The 17421-nt window shown below is 57.4% G+C and overlaps 1 protein-coding gene across 2 annotated transcripts in view; it reads right to left on the bottom strand.

The window, feature by feature from the left end:
• DDR2 (discoidin domain receptor tyrosine kinase 2) overlaps nt 1–17421 on the bottom strand; it is an 80228-nt gene that overhangs the window by 25281 nt on the left and 37526 nt on the right. For both annotated transcript variants that reach the window (XM_084865581.1, XM_084865580.1), the window contains exon 2: nt 10942–11042. In XM_084865581.1, the coding sequence (XP_084721707.1) occupies nt 10942–11023 (82 nt within the window). In that variant the 5' untranslated portion in view covers nt 11024–11042. The remainder of the gene's footprint in view (nt 1–10941; nt 11043–17421) is intronic.

The following is a 17421-nucleotide window of genomic DNA, read 5'->3' on the forward strand; positions in this document are numbered from 1 at the left end:
AGGACAGGGGAGATCGGAGCCCGGAGCCCGGAGGACAGGGGAGATCGGAGCCCGGAGGACAGGGGACAGAGCGGAGCCCGGAGGACAGGGGACAGAGCGGAGCCCGGAGCCCGGAGGACAGGGGACAGAGCAGAGCCCGGAGCCCGGAGGACAGGGGACAGAGCGGAGCCCGGAGCCCGGAGGACAGGGGACAGAGCGGAGCCCGGAGCCCGGAGGACAGGGGACAGAGCGGAGCCCGGAGGACAGGGGACAGAGCGGAGCCCAGAGGACAGGGGAGATCGGAGCCCGGAGGACAGGGGACAGAGCGGAGCCGGAGGACAGGGGACAGAGCGGAGCCCGGAGCCCGGAGGACAGGGGACAGAGCGGAGCCCGGAGGACAGGGGACAGAGCGGAGCCCAGAGGACAGGGGACAGAGCTTGCAGGAAGGACGAGCCAGAGGAAGTGCAGGCCTCCCAGCTACACTTACATTCCAGACAAAAACAAATACCCTGAGCTAAACATGTCCCGTGTAATTAGGAAAAAACAGTCATGTAAAGAAGCAGGGAAATCGAACCTTTAATGAGAAAAAATCAATCAACTGCAACTGATTCAGAGCGAATATAGAAATGAGAGTTGGGAACTCAAACAGTAAAACAGAACTGTGTTGCATGTATTTAAACTGTAAGGAGAGCTTATATGATACCAGTGCCCTGGTGCATGGATTTGTGCACATTGAAAGGAAATTAATCAGAAGGTGGCAGGCAGGGCGGGACACGCCCTGGAACCAACCTCCATGGTCCCTCCTCAGCAGCGGCACCTGGGGTGGCATCGGCCGAGTGAGCGGGGTCCCTCCGGCAGGTGGGGTCCCTCGGCCTGGCCTGTGGGGATGGGGCCAAATTCAACTCTCCAACATTCCCCGAGGGTGCCAGGGTGCGAGAGGGCACTCTGCAAAGCTGCTGTGGTACGGGGTGTGGAACACAAACACAAGCGAGCAGTCACCAGATTCGGAGCGACAGCGCCCCAGCAACAACATCGCCCGCGGCTGAAGGTGGAATCATGTGGCCCCACGAGGAAACAGGCTCCCTCCTCTCTGGTTTCGGGGTGCGTCACCCCAGAACTGCCACTGCCCCCTGGTGGTCAATGCACATCACAGCAGCTGGTTGGACGGTAGGACGGACACCTAGCATAATAGCCTTTTATATATATAGACCAGAGGCCCAGTGCATGACATTCGGATATGGTGGAGTCCCTAGCAGCTGCTGGCTCCAGCGGGGCCTGCCTTCCCGCTGCCAGGTGCGGACAGGGCCTCCCTTCGGCCCACGTCATAGCAAGCGATCGAACTCCTGGTTGAACTCCCGAGGGGACACTTTGCATATTTGGCTTTTATAGAGAGAGAGATAGTGAATTAGTAAATCAGATTTCTAGAGATGAGACTGAACGTGTGAGATAAGCATGGGATTATGATCCCATGGGATTACAGATCACACGTCAAAGAAAAGATTTATGAACTTAAAAACATCAATGGAAACTATACAACACAAAAAACAAGATTGAAAATCAATCAACAAAAGTAAAGCATCAGTAAGCTGTGGGAACTTCCAGGCCTCCTGGATTCAGGTCAGTGGGCTCCGTGAGGAAGTGGGGGGAGGAGACAGAAAATTAATTGAATGAAATTTGATGAAGGGGGGAGGGGTGAAGAGGGCAATAGCGAGCATATGTAATACTTTCAATAATAAAGATTTATTTTTAAAAAATTTGATAAAAAGGGGATTTACTTTCGGGGAAAGGGAGGGAGGAAGAGACTGAACATAAACTGCACCTATGGATGAGGACAATGGGGGATGGGGAGGGGGCAGAGGGTGGGGTGGGAACCTGGTGGAGGGGGGAAGAAATGAGGAACCTTTGTAATAATATGAACAATAAAGATTGATTTTTTAAAAAATTTGATAAAAAGTCTAAACCCAAGAAGATCTATGAGCTAAAGCACGAGGAGCATGGAGAAAGCTGTACCACAGGTCCTCCTCCAATTGCTTAGAAACGGGCTCAGAGAACACCTCCAGCGGCCGGAGAAAAGGAACCACTGTGGCCAGAGGCCCCGACATCGTGAAGGCAACTTCCTGTCCAAACGGCCATTCCATCAGGACACCGAGGAGGAGGGGGGTTCATGGTATTTGTATCTCTTTAAGGGCAGTAGCCGTTTAAACAAAAGCAATAATGAATGTGGGTCCATGCCGTACCCAACGGTAAAAGGCGTCATGGCGACAGCATAGAGGCCCAAGGAGAGGCAGAGCTGTCCTTCCAGGACGTGATGTGAGACACCCGCAGACGGATGGACAGACAGAGGCCGGCCCGCAGGGCGCACCCCGCACCAGCGCTGAGCCGCTCCCGAGCGAGGCCGGGGAGGGGGCGCAGGGAGGTCTGTGAGGACATCGCGCCACCAGCCACAGCCTTGGGACAGGCGTTTTTGCATAAATAAACAAAAATATTCCAAAATTCACAGGGCAGAGATCCCCGAACAGCCTAGCAACCTGGAAAAGCAGGTCACGGCCAGCCCCCTTCTGAGAGTTCTCACACGGGCACAGGCTCAGCTGGGCAGGGCCCCTCAGCCGCAGGGGAAGGACCAGCTGGGGCTGGCGTCCTGCATCCCAGTGGGTCCCTGGGACCAGGATGAGCCATGGCCCTGCACCGGTGCGGCATTCATCGGCAGCACCGGGGGTCCCAGCCAAGACCAAAGGTGAGAGCTGCCAAGTGGCCCAGGTGCCAAGTGCCAGGCCCGAGGCCCCCACGCCCACCCTGCCATTCCTCAGACCCCAAGGCCTGTTGGGAACCCGTGCGGGCACAGCCAGGGCCAGGAGGGGGCGCAGCGAGGGGCATGGGCCTGGCATTCAGGCAGAGCGTGGCTCCTGGCTCTGCTGCCAGGCTGTGCCGGTGGTTTCCCCGAAGCTTCCCCTGCCCGTCTCCCGGAGGAGAAGCCGCCCCCCTCTTCCAGCTCCCGGAGTGGAAAAGTACCGGTGCCCGAGGCCCAGCCCAGGGGCGCACCCCAGAGCTGCGTCCGGTGGGCTTGGCGGGCCGGCCTGGGAGGAGCCGCTGCCCAGGAACCACGGCCCCGATGCTGCCAAGGTGGAAGCCTCAAAGGGCTGCTTGTTCGTGCTGTTTGCTGTCTGGCTCGAGTCCCCGGCCTCGGCTCCCGTCAGTGCGAGTCCTATTCGCTTCCAGGAAAATGCCAGGCGCACGCGAGGCCCCTCTGGGTACCGGAGGACACGAGTGACCGGGAGGGGCGCTCAAGACGTCGGTGGTCACAGGAGCCCGCGGACTGAGCCTTCAGAGCCAGAAGGGCCGCCAGGAGACAAGCCCCAGCCACGGCCCCACGTAAAATCCCGGAGCCGGAGCGGAGGCGGGCTTACCCGGGTGCAGCTGCCTCTCCTGATCCCTGTCTGCTCCCGTCGACCCCAGGCTACCACTGTCTAGCTCTCCCAAGCCCAGAAAGCACAGGATGACCAGTTAGAGAAGCTGACCCCACGGGCCCCCAAGGGTCCCCACAGGCCCACCTGCAGCTCCGCCAGGGCAGCATCAGGGAGGCCCGGGGCCTGGGGTCCCGCCGGGGCCTCGGACGATGACGGGGTTGCTCCAGGGACAGGAGCTGTGCTGCCAGGACCCCTTTGCCTGCCTTGGGACTCCCCTTAGGAACTCCCTTTGGGATCACAGTTCCTCTGGAAGACCCAGACCTCTCCAGAAGCAACCATGCTGAACTCTCTGAGCTGTCCTGGAGTCCAGGCACTGCACGAGGGTCAGACAGGGGCACCCTCCCCTGGTCAGAGGCAGAGGCTGCACAGAGCAACCACGCACCTCGCCGCCAGAGGGCGCTGAACAGAGAGGCGGCTGGGCCCAGGAGCAGGGAAGCTGCGGCCAGGCGGCCAGGAGTCACCCACACTCAGCATTGATTCTGCCCTCTCCCAGCTCGCCTTCCTTGCCTTCCTGTCTGTACACGCCGGTGGGGATCTGTGGGGTCATACGGAGCTGGGTGCTGTGAGAAACGGGGCACTCGGAGCGGATGGGGGCCTCCTGGAAGGCATGGCTTGGAAGGTTGCTTGCAGTTGAATGGGAATAACTTGGTTATAGGAACGATGTGACACACATGAGTTAATATGTGTCAACTACTAATTTAACAAAAGTTAGGATTATTTTTTAGATTTTTTTATTGGTTTCAAAGAGGAAGGGAAAGCAAGAGAGAGATAGGAACATCAATGATGAGAGAGGATTATTGGTCGGTTGCCCCCTGCACCCCCTGCTCTGGTGATCGAGCCTGCAACCCGAGTATGTGCCCTAATTGGGGATCGAACCTTGACTTCCTGGTTCATAGGTCAACACTCAACCACTGAGCCATGCCAGCTGGGCAGTATTGTTTATTTTATAATTATTTTCCCTCTGACACAGCCTAAAAAAAAGATTGCAGTTGGCTTCCAAAATTATATAAAATACGACAGAAAAAGAGAAAGAAAAGAAAGAGAGAGAAAGGAAAGGGAGAGGGGGGAGCAAAGGAAGGAAGAAAGGAAGAGAGGAAAGAAAGGGGTTAAGGGGAACAAAAAATAGGGACTATAATAAAAGGAGCTTATTTCAGGTTAATATCCCAAACACATTGCACTTGGTTCTGTATGTTTTGCTAATGATGGGCCTCAAATTGGGCTCTGAGCTTCCTAGTAGCAAGTTCAAAAGTAAAAGGTAATCAGTTCGCCTGACTCACAATGGCCACAGGTACAAGTTAGCTTCTTAGTCCTGTTTTTGGTGGGATGGAGGAGCTGGCAGGAACCAGCGCCCCCTTGAGGAGAAACACAGGAACAGATGAAATCCACAGATGGTCTCTGAGGGCACCTGATCCTCCCTGAGGTCGGAGAGCAGAGGGCAGACGGGAGACAGACCCTCTGCGGCCACTTGAGCTGCTTGTGGGTTTGGGCAAGGGGTGGACTACGGGCTCTGCACAGGCAGTGTCCCAGGAGACAGGCCCGAGCTCCCAGAGACGCCCCCTGGAGGCAGCCTCTCTCACTCAGCACAGTTGCTGGGTGTGGAGACAGCAACTTAAACACTTAGGGAGGCTGCGCTGAGTTCTGACCAAGCAAGATCCGAGTTCAGGACCCACCGGGGGGAGCTGCAGACAACGCCCGCCATTTAACTGCCGGCCAGTCCAACCATGGGCTCACATCTTCCTGAGAAAGATCCTTTAAAGAGAGGCCAATGGCTGCCCAGGCCAGGCATCTCGGTGGCTATAAACAAGAGGAATGTGCTCACATGTGTCCAAATACGACTGAGTCTCTTGCTCCTGGCATTTCAAGGGGGAAATCCAGATCCATCCCCGTAAGAGAAATTAGGGGTCCATTTTATCTAATTATGAAACACAATCAATAGCGAAGATATATGCTGTTGCTGTCAGCATTAGTAGTTCCTAGCAAAGCTCTGTCACTGCTGAGCAAATTCCTCAATAAGGAAGCTGTAATGAAGTCTTAAGTATTGGCCTAACCCCTAAGAGCAAACAAATTAAAATCACAGCTTTCTCATGGTGCCCTTACCCTGCCCCATAGCTGGGCTCCTGTGCCAGGATGGACCTTTGCTTAAGTTTGCTTGTGCTTAGGACACAATGCACCTGTTAGACCTCAAGTCCTGACTCCAGGGGGAGGCGGGGCAGGGAGAGGGCAGGGGGGATGGCAGGGCCACAGCAGGGCCTGCAGGACTCCAGGTCCCCTCTATAGCCCCTCTGGGGTCAGGATCCCCACCCTTTACTGTAAAGAGGTGATAGCCCACAGGACCCTCTCGGCATCCTATCCTCCCGTGAGGCCATGTCCCACGTGGATGACGTGGATCTTTTTTTACAGAAGATCACAGAGAAGCGTGGGAGCTCCTGGACTTCCTTTGCCTCTCCCACCAACTCACCCCTTACTGATGGAAGCACGCAGCAGGGAGGCGGGAGGCAGGTCATGAGCTAGCCATGGTCACCACAGCTCAGGGACAGTGGCCGGTCATGAACTCTGGGAAGCAGGAGGAAGCCACAGGCTTTTAAACAGCTCACCCTCCTACTTAATGCCCCCCCCCCCTCCACCTCACTGTTTATAAAGTCAAACGTTTACTTCACTGTATATGTGTCCAAACCATCAAAAAGTCCTGGGTGGCGGCCCTGGCTGTGTGGCTCAGTGGGTTGGGCATGATTCCAGGCTCCAATGGTCATCAGTTCAATTCCCTGTCAGGGCACATAACCCGGTGTGGGTTCCATCCCTAGCTGGGGTGCATGTGGGAGGCAGTTCATCGATGTTTCTCACTCACATAGATGTTTCTCTCTCTCCCTCTCCTTTCCTTCTCTCTAAAATCAATTTTTTAAAACACATTTAAAAAAACACGCTGGAAGGCCAATCTTGCCACATCCACGCTTCTCTGAGGCCTGCTGGTCAGACCAAGAGCTAAGTCAGCAGTCAGACTATTCTTCCAGAAAAAGACCCCTGTCAGGGGGCACACTCGGCCTGCACAGGCCCCGGCACAGGCCCCAGCCCCCTGGCAGTTAGGGCGGCCAGAGTCCAGGGTTGGGGGGACCCGCTCTTCCCCCCACATACACACACACACCCCAAAGGTCCCCTGAGTCTCCTTGTGGTCACTGAGGAGGTCTTTTGCTTTCCTCCTCCATCAGCTGCTTGGCAGAACGATTGTTTCATGCTGTCCGGGGATTCCAATGCTTCCTCTTCCGTAAGCAACAATCCACCGCCCTGGCCGCTGGCGGGGAGTCATCCCGTACACAAAGGTGGGGGTTTGATTCCCAGTCAGGGCGCATACCCACATTTTAGGCTCAATCCCCCAGGAAGGGCACACGCAGGAGGCAACCTATCCATGATTCTCTCTCTCTCCCTTTCTCTCTCTCTCTCTCTCTCTCTTTCTCTCTCTCTCTCTCTCTCTCTCACACTATTTCTCTCCCTCCCCTTCCTCTCTAAAAAAAATCACAAATCCAAAAGTGACAAATCCCAACCCTCAATATTTGCATATGACTTTCCAAAATCCTATTGTCTCACCTGGTTTCCTGTGAAGTGCAGAGCAGCTTACTCTGCCCGTTTTATAGGTGAGCATAGTGAGGCCCAGAGATTCACCCAAAGTCACTAAGCTGACTAGAACCGAGCTGGAACTAGAACCGAGACCTCCTGACTTCCATGGCTGTGGGGAGGTCACAGGCCTGTGTCTTCACGCCGCCGTCACCACACCCTCCCCCCGCTGTAGCGTGCGCCTCAGGGACAAGAACCAAGTTGGCAGCAATGTGGGCAGAGGACTTGGGAGGCCTGTGTACGTCTCAGAGCGCCGGCCCCAGGGCAGCTGACACCTGCATCCCGCTCCAGGACAAGGTCAACACACAAACGCTGCTGCATCTCCACTGACGAGAACCACCAGCCAGAGAGAGAGAAAACAAGCCCACTCACATTGTGTCAGAAAGAGTTAAAGGGCCAGCAAAAAGACTTAACCACGGAGGGAAAAGACCCGTATGTTAAAAACCACACACAGACCTAACCGAGGAGGGGAAAGACCTGTGTGTTAGAAACTACACGCAGGGCTGAAAGACACTGAGAAGGACACAGGGCAATGGAGAGATATCCTATGCTCATGGAGTGGGATAACCAATGCTGTTTAAGTATTTGTGCTACCCAAAGCCATCTACAGATTTACTGCGGTGATAATTACAGTAGCAACGAGAAGGAAGCAACCGGATGCCCACCAATATCTGACTGGACTGAAAAGCTGTGGTACATTTGCACGGTGGAATGCCACAAGACCATGGAAAGGAGGAAATTAACCATCTGTGACAGCATGGATGGACCGAGTGGGTATTATGCTAAACTAAAGAAGTCAGAGAAAGACAAATATCATATGATTTCTCTTAAACGTGCAATCTAAAAAAACATCACCACAAAACACTCAGATCAAAGAGACAGAGAACCAGTGGTCAGTGGCCGGAGATGGAGGGTGTGAGGGATGGCTGAAGGGGTATAAATTTATTGAAATTTTTAAAAATAAAATAAAGAATCTAATTTTAAAAAACAAAGGAACCTGCATCCTGGGAGGGAGAACGTGGCATGGCATTTTGTTACCACAGGGGAAGACAGCCGTTGACCACACTCCAGTCACCCGCTGAGGACCCAAAACCAGGCGCTCCTGCTTCCCGTGCCTGGCGCCTGCGTGACAGCCCTCATTTCCTGCTGGTGCCTCTGGGACGTGTTCCAGCTCCGTTGCTCTCCTGTCCTTTGCTCGCCTGACCTCGCCAGGCCCCTCTCCCTCTCTCTCTCTCACCCTCCACCTCAGCACGATGGCACTGGAGCCCTTGCTGGGAGCTCAGGAGGCAGAGCACAGAGGTCAGGAAGGTGCTGGCTGGTGGCGGTGAGGCCCAGCTCTGCCCCTTGCACCCGGAGCGAGCTGCCTTGTGGACCGGAGCAAGCTGCCTCGTGCATGGGGGCCCGAGTCCTCCTTGGGATGTGGATCATGCCGACCTGCCTCCGGGGGGGCGGGAGGACGCAGTGCTGGCGGCTGGGGAAGGTGCTCAGGGCTCAGGGACTGCCATCGGCCCTCTCCTGGAGTGGGGTCCTTGCTTTTCTACTGGGCACAGTCCAGGGGCCAAGGGGGCGGGTGCAGTTCCGTGGTTCCGTGGAGCCACCCTTTCCCGGGCAGGACGGACACGGAGCACCTCTGGGCAGACAAGCCAGCAGCACACACGCTCGCATCACCCGTGGAGAGGAGTTCAACCAGGGGGTCTCCTCCCAGGGCTCTGTGAGGCCATGGAAAGTCTGCACACACGAGTGCACACACACGCGCACACACACTGTGGACATACAAATGCACACATGTACCCACAAATGTGCGCACACAAATACACATGCACTCGCTCACAAAACATGCACACACATGCACACACAACACACGCAGCACACACAGACATTCCGTGTTCCTATACCGATCATTCGTTAGACACGTGAAGTGCGGCCGGTTACACTCCTGCTCCCGCCGCAGCTGGGCCTCCAGCCGGAGGCTGCTCCTCGTTGCTGCTGGGAAGCCTCCTGCCCGCGTCTCATGGGTGTGCCCAGTGGCCAGCACCGAGCTGTCACTCACAGGCTTCTCCTGGCGGCCAGAGCAAGGACAGCAACACAATGACAGCAGCAGGCTTGTCTGTGAGCAGGAGCCACCCCCTCCCCCCACAGTGGGAGCAGGACAGGAGAGAGGGCATCCGGCTCAGGCCGGGCCACGGGGGCCCCCGCGGCACAGCCAGGCACTGGCGGGCCGATCAGCGCGTCCTGAGCGTGAGGTGCGTCCATGACCCTCCCAGCAGCTCAAGCCCATCTGTGGAGGCGGGGTTTCCGCGAGAAAAAGGGGTGAGCGCGCTCACCAGTGACTCTGCTGCTAAGTGAGGGAACAACATAGAAATGGGCTGTGGAGGGGGAGGAGGAGGGGAGGGGGAAGGGGCCCGGGAGAGGAGAGGGGCCGGAGAGGGGGCACAGGGTAAGTGGTGATGGGCAGACAGTGTGTGGTGGAATTGTGCACCTGAAACCGGATGATTGTTTAGCCAGTGTCACCCCAATACATTCAGTAAAAAGTCAAGAAAATGAAAATGCTCTCAGGTCCTAGTGCAGAAGTGCGGACGGAGCAGAGCCTCACGCTGCGCAGCTGCGAACAAGCAAAGGGTCTGGGAAACCCACGGCCGAGTGCAAGATGGCCCCGGTGACACGAAATCCAGACAGTCCCTCTGAGGCCACGCCCAGGAGAATGAGCGCCCTCACCCACGACAGGCTGCACGGCTCGGTCGGGAGCTTCCTCGTAACGGCCGCACCCGAAGGCCCTGTTCCACCACGGGGCCCGGACACACGACACTCAACACGACAGTCCCCTGCACACACGGCAACACCGAAGGGAGAGCCGGGCGCACGCGTACCCCGTGCCCGGAAGGCCTGACGGGCGTGCACAGCCAGCAGACTCACCGAGAGGAGGCGCGGGCTGGGCGCATGGGCATGTGGCCACTTGCCGACCTGGGGCTGAGGCCCAGGCATGGGCCGGGGCGTGGGGAGCACCTGCGTGTTTGCTCCCCCAGGTTTGCATCGGCGGCCGGTACACACGCAGCCCCGATCCTTCGCACCCTGAATGGTGTCCGTGCCCTGGCCCTCCCACCCCGGGCCCCCAGGCCCACGACAGGCTGGCCGAGGCGGTGTTGCACTCCCCGCATCTGCTCTGGCCGCCAAGCCATGTCCGCGGCAATGCACCCACACCAGCTGGGGCACAGCAGCATCCGGTCCTCAGAGCCAGGCCACAGAGACGGGCAGTGCCAGCCCGCCCAGGTTCGTGGGGGACCAAGAGGAACTCAGAGAACGGTCCATCCAGGCCCGATTGTCACCCCCCCCCCCCCCGCCCAGGTGGCCAGGCGCATCACCGTGGTAACAGGCAGGTGATGCCATTGTCTATGTCACGTGTGTCAAACACAAGGCCCGCGGGCCAAATCCAGCCCGCCAGGCCTTGCAATGTGGCCCGCACTGCGCTGTCATCACTGCACTCCGCTGTCAGTTTATGACTGTTCAGTAAACCATTCGGCCCGTGATTTAGGCTGGATTTTAGATTTTGGCCCCTTCTCTGATTGAGTTCGACACCCCTAGTCTATGTCAATGTGAAGTTTAAAATACATGCAATGAAAACATGGGGACTAACCGCCTCCTCCTGAGATGATTCTTGCTGAGCACGCCGCACAGGCAGGAAGGAGGACCCGCTGTAGACCCACCAGGAAAACCGCAGCCTGAGCCGGCCATGGCTCCGGCTCTCCTGATGCATGCCCGTGGCTGCCGCCTCTCCCCGACTCTGATAGGTCTCCCCGTGCTTCTCCCCAGTGGGAGTGGGCTCCCGTCTGCTCCTGCTGTGACCCCCACCCCCCATCCCGCCGGCCTGTCAGGCCCAGCTGAGCGACGCCGTTACCTGGGTTGACCTGAGCTCTTGCAGAACTCAAGATGGGCAGCAGCAGGAGCAGCGCGGAGGGCATTCTGGGGGGCAGGGCCATCTCAGAGGCAGCGAGGGACCTGCAGCAACCCACGGCGGGCACGGGAGAGAGAAGGAGAGCCGTGAGTGAGCACGCCCACACGAGGGCACATGGGCCCGAGCCCCATGCTTCCACAGCGTTGGTTTCTGTACTGAGAGCTTCAAACCGTAGGCCCTGAGAGTAGAACATGCGATAGTCACACAATGAGACTCTCACACTGTTAGTTCGCACGCTCCTGGGATGAGGACGCTCATACGGTACTATAGGCAGCAAACAGAGCTGCCCTAAGGTTAATACTTACCCAAGTGGTGAGTGATGAAACAGTAAAACTTACACTGAGAATATTTTCATAATTCTGATACTAATACCGACATTAAACAAAAATATTCTGTGATGTTCATTGTCTGCCTTTGAAACAGTGTGAGGCCAGCCCTGCCCGGACTCAGCAGCCAGGCCGGGCCGGGGCCTGGGACGTGCAGTCCCCCGAGAACAACCAACGGGAGGGTCGGAGCGGAGACGTCAGCACGAACCACGCCGCCTTAATGAAATATTTGTGGACATGGACGCACGCGGGTGGTACGCACACGGATGTGTCTGCGCTTTGTCGGCGGACAGGGTGAGAACGGCACCCCAAGAGCAATGAGCACGCTCCCCGAGCAGACCTGTGCCGAACACCATCGCTGCTCTGGGCCAGGGCGGGAGACGGACAAGACGCGCCTGAGACTTCTGGTGTTGGAAGCTGAGGGAGCGACACTCACAAAACGAGGGGGTGTCAGAGGGACCAGAAACCAAGGAGAGATTCCCGACCACCGAGGAGGGGACCCTATGCACAACAAGGACATCAGCTCTCCAGGATGCTGCTGTCCCCGCGGCACCTGGCAGCCCCCCCTGGCAGCCACCCGGGACCAGCAGCAGCAGCGAGCGGAGTCAGTCTCTGTGACTGGCTCATGCCACAAGGTGCCGAAGGCCCTTTTTTAAGGCTGGACAGCGTTCGGCTGCGCGGACATACACACGGCCCTCACCCGTCATCGCCGGGACAGGCCGTCCCACCGCGTGGCTCTGAGTAGCTCTGCGGGGCGTGCGTGAGCAGCTGCCCTCAGGCCCTCGTTGCTGTCATTTTGGACAAATGCCCAGCAGAAGGATGGCTGGGTGACCCCGGTGGCTTTGTTTTATTTATTTGTTAGCATCTTCCTACTGTTTCCATCGAGGCCGTGGCCCAGAGATCTTCAAGAAAGGAGCCAGGGACGCGAGGACAGGCCCGGCTGGGCCATGGGTGCTGAGAAAGCCGCACCCTGCTCCACGCGGACGCGGCTCAGAACGGAAGCCGGACACTGTAAGACCTTCAGAAGGAAGCAGGGACCAGCTCGTGGCGGTGGTCTTGGCACTGACTTGATAGATATCACAGCAAACGTACAGGCAACAAAACAAACAAACCAAAGGCTCCTGCGCGAAGGAGCCACCAGCAGACAGAAAAGCAGCCTCTGAGGTGGGAGCAAACCTCGGGAACCGAACGTCTGCAAGAGAGGACTTCCCAGAGCGTGTGGAAGCGTCCCCAGCCAACCCCGAAAGTAAAAGCAAACGACAGGCTCAGGAGTTAGACATTTCTCCAAGGAAGACACAGGAGTGGCCAGCAGGTGATTCTGGATGTTCAGCATAGCTAACCATCAGGAAATGCAAGTCCAAAGCACAAGAGACCACCTCAAACCTGGCTGGACGGCCATTGTTCAAAAATATACAAAGAGCCGAAACCGGTGTGGCTCAGTGGATAGAGCATTGGCCTGCGGACTGAAGGGCCCCAGGTTCGATTCCAGTCAAGGACATGTACCTTGGTTGCGGGCATATCCCCAGTAGGGGGCCTGCAGGAGGCAGCTGATCGATGTTTCTCTCTCATCAATGTTTCTAACTCTATTCCTCTCCCTTCCTCTCTGTAAAAAATCAATAAAATTATTTTTAAAATATATATACAAATAAGAGACGGCACATGTAGGTGAGAGTGTGGAGGGGGGCCCCTGAGGCTGCTGGTGCAATGTTTTGTAAATGACGAAACTTGGGGAGATCTCTCTTGTGAGCTCCCGCCCTGGGACACAGTTGGGGCTGTGGGCGGGGGGGGGGGGGGGGGGGGGGGGCGGTGCTCTGGGCACCTGGGGAACCCGGCAGCTGTCTGTCTCCAAAAAGGTGGTGTCTGTGGTCATGGCGGCAGTGAGCGCGGGTACAGAGCGAGCGGGTGGCTGAGGACGTGGGGAGAAGGATCACAGGAGGGTGAAGCGGCAGGTGGGGGTTATAGCTGGCAGCAGAGAGGTGATGGCTGGCACGGGGTGTTCAGAAAGAGAGATGATGGAAGGCAGCGAGGTGTTTGCACAGAAAGGTGACGGCCGGCGTGGGGTGTTTGGACAGAGAGGTGACGGCTGGTGCGGGGTGTTTGGACAGAGAGGTGATGAACAGCATAGGGTGTTTGGACAGAGAGGTGATGGACAGTGCGGGGTGTTTGAACAGAGAGGTGATGGGCAGCGCGGGGTGTTTGGACAGAGAGGTGATGGACAGTGCGGGGTGTTTGGACAGAGAGGTGATGGACAGTGCAGGATGTTTGGACAGAGAGGTGATGGACAGTGCGGGGTGTTTGGACAGAGAGGTGATGGACAGTGCGGGGTGTTTGGACAGAGAGGTGATGGCTGGTGAGGGGTGTTTGGACAGAGAGGTGATGGACAGTGCGGGGTGTTTGGACAGAGAGGTGATGGCTGGCGCGGGGTGTTTGGACAGAGAGGTGATGGACATAGCGGGGTGTTTGGACAGAGAGGTGATGGACAGTGCGGGGTTTTTGGACAGAGAGGTGATGGGCAGTGCGGGGTGTTTGGACAGAGAGGTGATGGACAGTGCGGGGTGTTTGGACAGAGAGGTGATGGACAGTGCGGGGTGTTTGGACAGAGAGGTGATGGACAGTGCGGGGTGTTTGGACAGAGAGGTGATGGCTGGCACGGGGTGTTTGGACAGAGAGGTGATGGCTGGCGCGGGGTGTTTGGACAGAGAGGTGATGGGCAGTTCGGGGTGTTTGGACAGAGAGGTGATGGACAGTGTGGGGTGTTTGGACAGAGAGGTGATGGACAGTGCGGGGTGTTTGGACAGAGAGGTGATGGACAGTGCGGGGTGTTTGGACAGAGAGGTGATGGCTGGCGCGGGGTGTTTGGACAGAGAGGTGATGGACATAGCGGGGTGTTTGGACAGAGAGGTGATGGCTGGTGCGGGGTGTTTGGACAGAGAGGTGATGGACAGTGCGGGGTGTTTGGACAGAGAGGTGATGGACAGTGCAGGGTGTTTGGACAGAGAGGTGATGGGCAGTGCGGGGTGTTTGGACAGAGAGGTGATGGACAGTGCAGGGTGTTTGGACAGAGAGGTGATGGACAGTGTGGGGTTTTTGGACAGAGAGGTGATGGGCAGTGCGGGGTGTTTGGACAGAGAGGCGATGGCTGGTGCGGGGTGTTTGGACAGAGAGGTGATGGGCAGTGCGGGGTTTTTGGACAGAGAGGTGATGGGCAGTGCGGGGTGTTTGGACAGAGAGGTGATGGCTGGTGCGGGGTGTTTGGACAGAGAGGTGATGGGCAGTGCGGGGTTTTTGGACAGAGAGGTGATGGACAGTGCGGGGTATTTGGACAGAGAGGTGATGGACAGTGCGGGGTGTTTGGACAGAGAGGTGATGGACAGTGCGGGGTGTTTGGACAGAGAGGTGATGGACAGTTCGGGGTGTTTGGACAGAGAGGTGATGGGCAGTGCGGGGTGTTTGGACAGAGAGGTGATGGCTGGCGCGGGGTGTTTGGACAGAGATGTGATGGACAGCACGGGGTGTTTGGACAGAGAGGTTATGGACAGTGCGGGGTGTTTGGATAGAGAGGTGATGGACAGTTCGGGGTGTTTGGACAGAGAGGTGATGGACAGCGCGGGGTGTTTGGACAGAGAGGTGATGGACAGTGCGGGGTGTTTGGACAGAGAGGTGATGGACAGTGCGGGGTGTTTGGACAGAGAGGTGATGGCTGGCGCGGGGTGTTTGGACAGAGAGGTGATGGGCAGTGCGGGGTTTTTGGACAGAGAGGTGATGGACAGTGCGGGGTGTTTGGACAGAGAGGTGATGGACAGCGCGGGGTGTTTGGACAGAGAGGTGATGGACAGTGCGGGGTGTTTGGACAGAGAGGTGATGGACAGTGCGGGGTGTTTGGACAGAGAGGTGATGGCTGGCGCGGGGTGTTTGGACAGAGAGGTGATGGGCAGTGCGGGGTTTTTGGACAGAGAGGTGATGGACAGTGCGGGGTGTTTGGACAGAGAGGTGATGGGCAGTGCGGGGTGTTTGGACAGAGAGGTGATGGACAGTGCGGGGTGTTTGGACAGAGAGGTGATGGCTGGTGTGGGGTGTTTGGACAGAGAGGTGATGGACAGTGCGGGGTGTTTGGACAGAGAGGTGATGGACAGTGCGGGGTGTTTGGACAGAGAGGTGATGGCTGGCGCGGGGTGTTTGGACAGAGAGGTGATGGGCAGTGCGGGGTGTTTGGACAGAGAGGTGATGGACAGTGCAGGGTGTTTGGACAGAGAGGTGATGGACAGTGTGGGGTTTTTGGACAGAGAGGTGATGGGCAGTGCGGGGTGTTTGGACAGAGAGGCGATGGCTGGTGCGGGGTGTTTGGACAGAGAGGTGATGGGCAGTGCGGGGTTTTTGGACAGAGAGGTGATGGGCAGTGCGGGGTGTTTGGACAGAGAGGTGATGGCTGGTGCGGGGTGTTTGGACAGAGAGGTGATGGGCAGTGCGGGGTTTTTGGACAGAGAGGTGATGGACAGTGCGGGGTATTTGGACAGAGAGGTGATGGACAGTGCGGGGTGTTTGGACAGAGAGGTGATGGACAGTGCGGGGTGTTTGGACAGAGAGGTGATGGACAGTTCGGGGTGTTTGGACAGAGAGGTGATGGGCAGTGCGGGGTGTTTGGACAGAGAGGTGATGGCTGGCGCGGGGTGTTTGGACAGAGATGTGATGGACAGCACGGGGTGTTTGGACAGAGAGGTTATGGACAGTGCGGGGTGTTTGGATAGAGAGGTGATGGACAGTTCGGGGTGTTTGGACAGAGAGGTGATGGACAGCGCGGGGTGTTTGGACAGAGAGGTGATGGACAGTGCGGGGTGTTTGGACAGAGAGGTGATGGACAGTGCGGGGTGTTTGGACAGAGAGGTGATGGCTGGCGCGGGGTGTTTGGACAGAGAGGTGATGGGCAGTGCGGGGTTTTTGGACAGAGAGGTGATGGACAGTGCGGGGTGTTTGGACAGAGAGGTGATGGACAGCGCGGGGTGTTTGGACAGAGAGGTGATGGACAGTGCGGGGTGTTTGGACAGAGAGGTGATGGACAGTGCGGGGTGTTTGGACAGAGAGGTGATGGCTGGCGCGGGGTGTTTGGACAGAGAGGTGATGGGCAGTGCGGGGTTTTTGGACAGAGAGGTGATGGACAGTGCGGGGTGTTTGGACAGAGAGGTGATGGGCAGTGCGGGGTGTTTGGACAGAGAGGTGATGGACAGTGCGGGGTGTTTGGACAGAGAGGTGATGGCTGGTGCGGGGTGTTTGGACAGAGAGGTGATGGGCAGTGCGGGGTTTTTGGACAGAGAGGTGATGGACAGTGCGGGGTGTTTGGACAGAGAGGTGATGGCTGGCGCGGGGTGTTTGGACAGAGAGGTGATGGGCAGTGCGGGGTGTTTGGACAGAGAGGTGATGGACAGTGCAGGGTGTTTGGACAGAGAGGTGATGGACAGTGTGGGGTTTTTGGACAGAGAGGTGATGGGCAGTGCGGGGTGTTTGGACAGAGAGGCGATGGCTGGTGCGGGGTGTTTGGACAGAGAGGTGATGGGCAGTGCGGGGTTTTTGGACAGAGAGGTGATGGGCAGTGCGGGGTGTTTGGACAGAGAGGTGATGGCTGGTGCGGGGTGTTTGGACAGAGAGGTGATGGGCAGTGCGGGGTTTTTGGACAGAGAGGTGATGGACAGTGCGGGGTATTTGGACAGAGAGGTGATGGACAGTGCGGGGTGTTTGGACAGAGAGGTGATGGGCAGTGCGGGGTTTTTGGACAGAGAGGTGATGGACAGTGCGGGGTGTTTGGACAGAGAGGTGATGGCTGGTGCGGGGTGTTTGGACAGAGAGGTGATGGGCAGTGCGGGGTTTTTGGACAGAGAGGTGATGGACAGTGCGGGGTGTTTGGACAGAGAGGTGATGGACAGTTCGGGGTGTTTGGACAGAGAGGTGATGGGCAGTGCGGGGTGTTTGGACAGAGAGGTGATGGCTGGCGCGGGGTGTTTGGACAGAGAGGTGATGGACAGTGCAGGGTGTTTGGACAGAGAGGTGATGGCTGGCGCGGGGTGTTTGGACAGAGAGGTGATGGACAGCGCAGGGTGTTTGGACA

The sequence above is a fragment of the Pipistrellus hanaki genome, assembly GCF_964339955.1.
Source record: "Pipistrellus hanaki genome assembly, chromosome: 18".
Taxonomy (NCBI): Eukaryota; Metazoa; Chordata; class Mammalia; order Chiroptera; family Vespertilionidae; genus Pipistrellus; species Pipistrellus hanaki.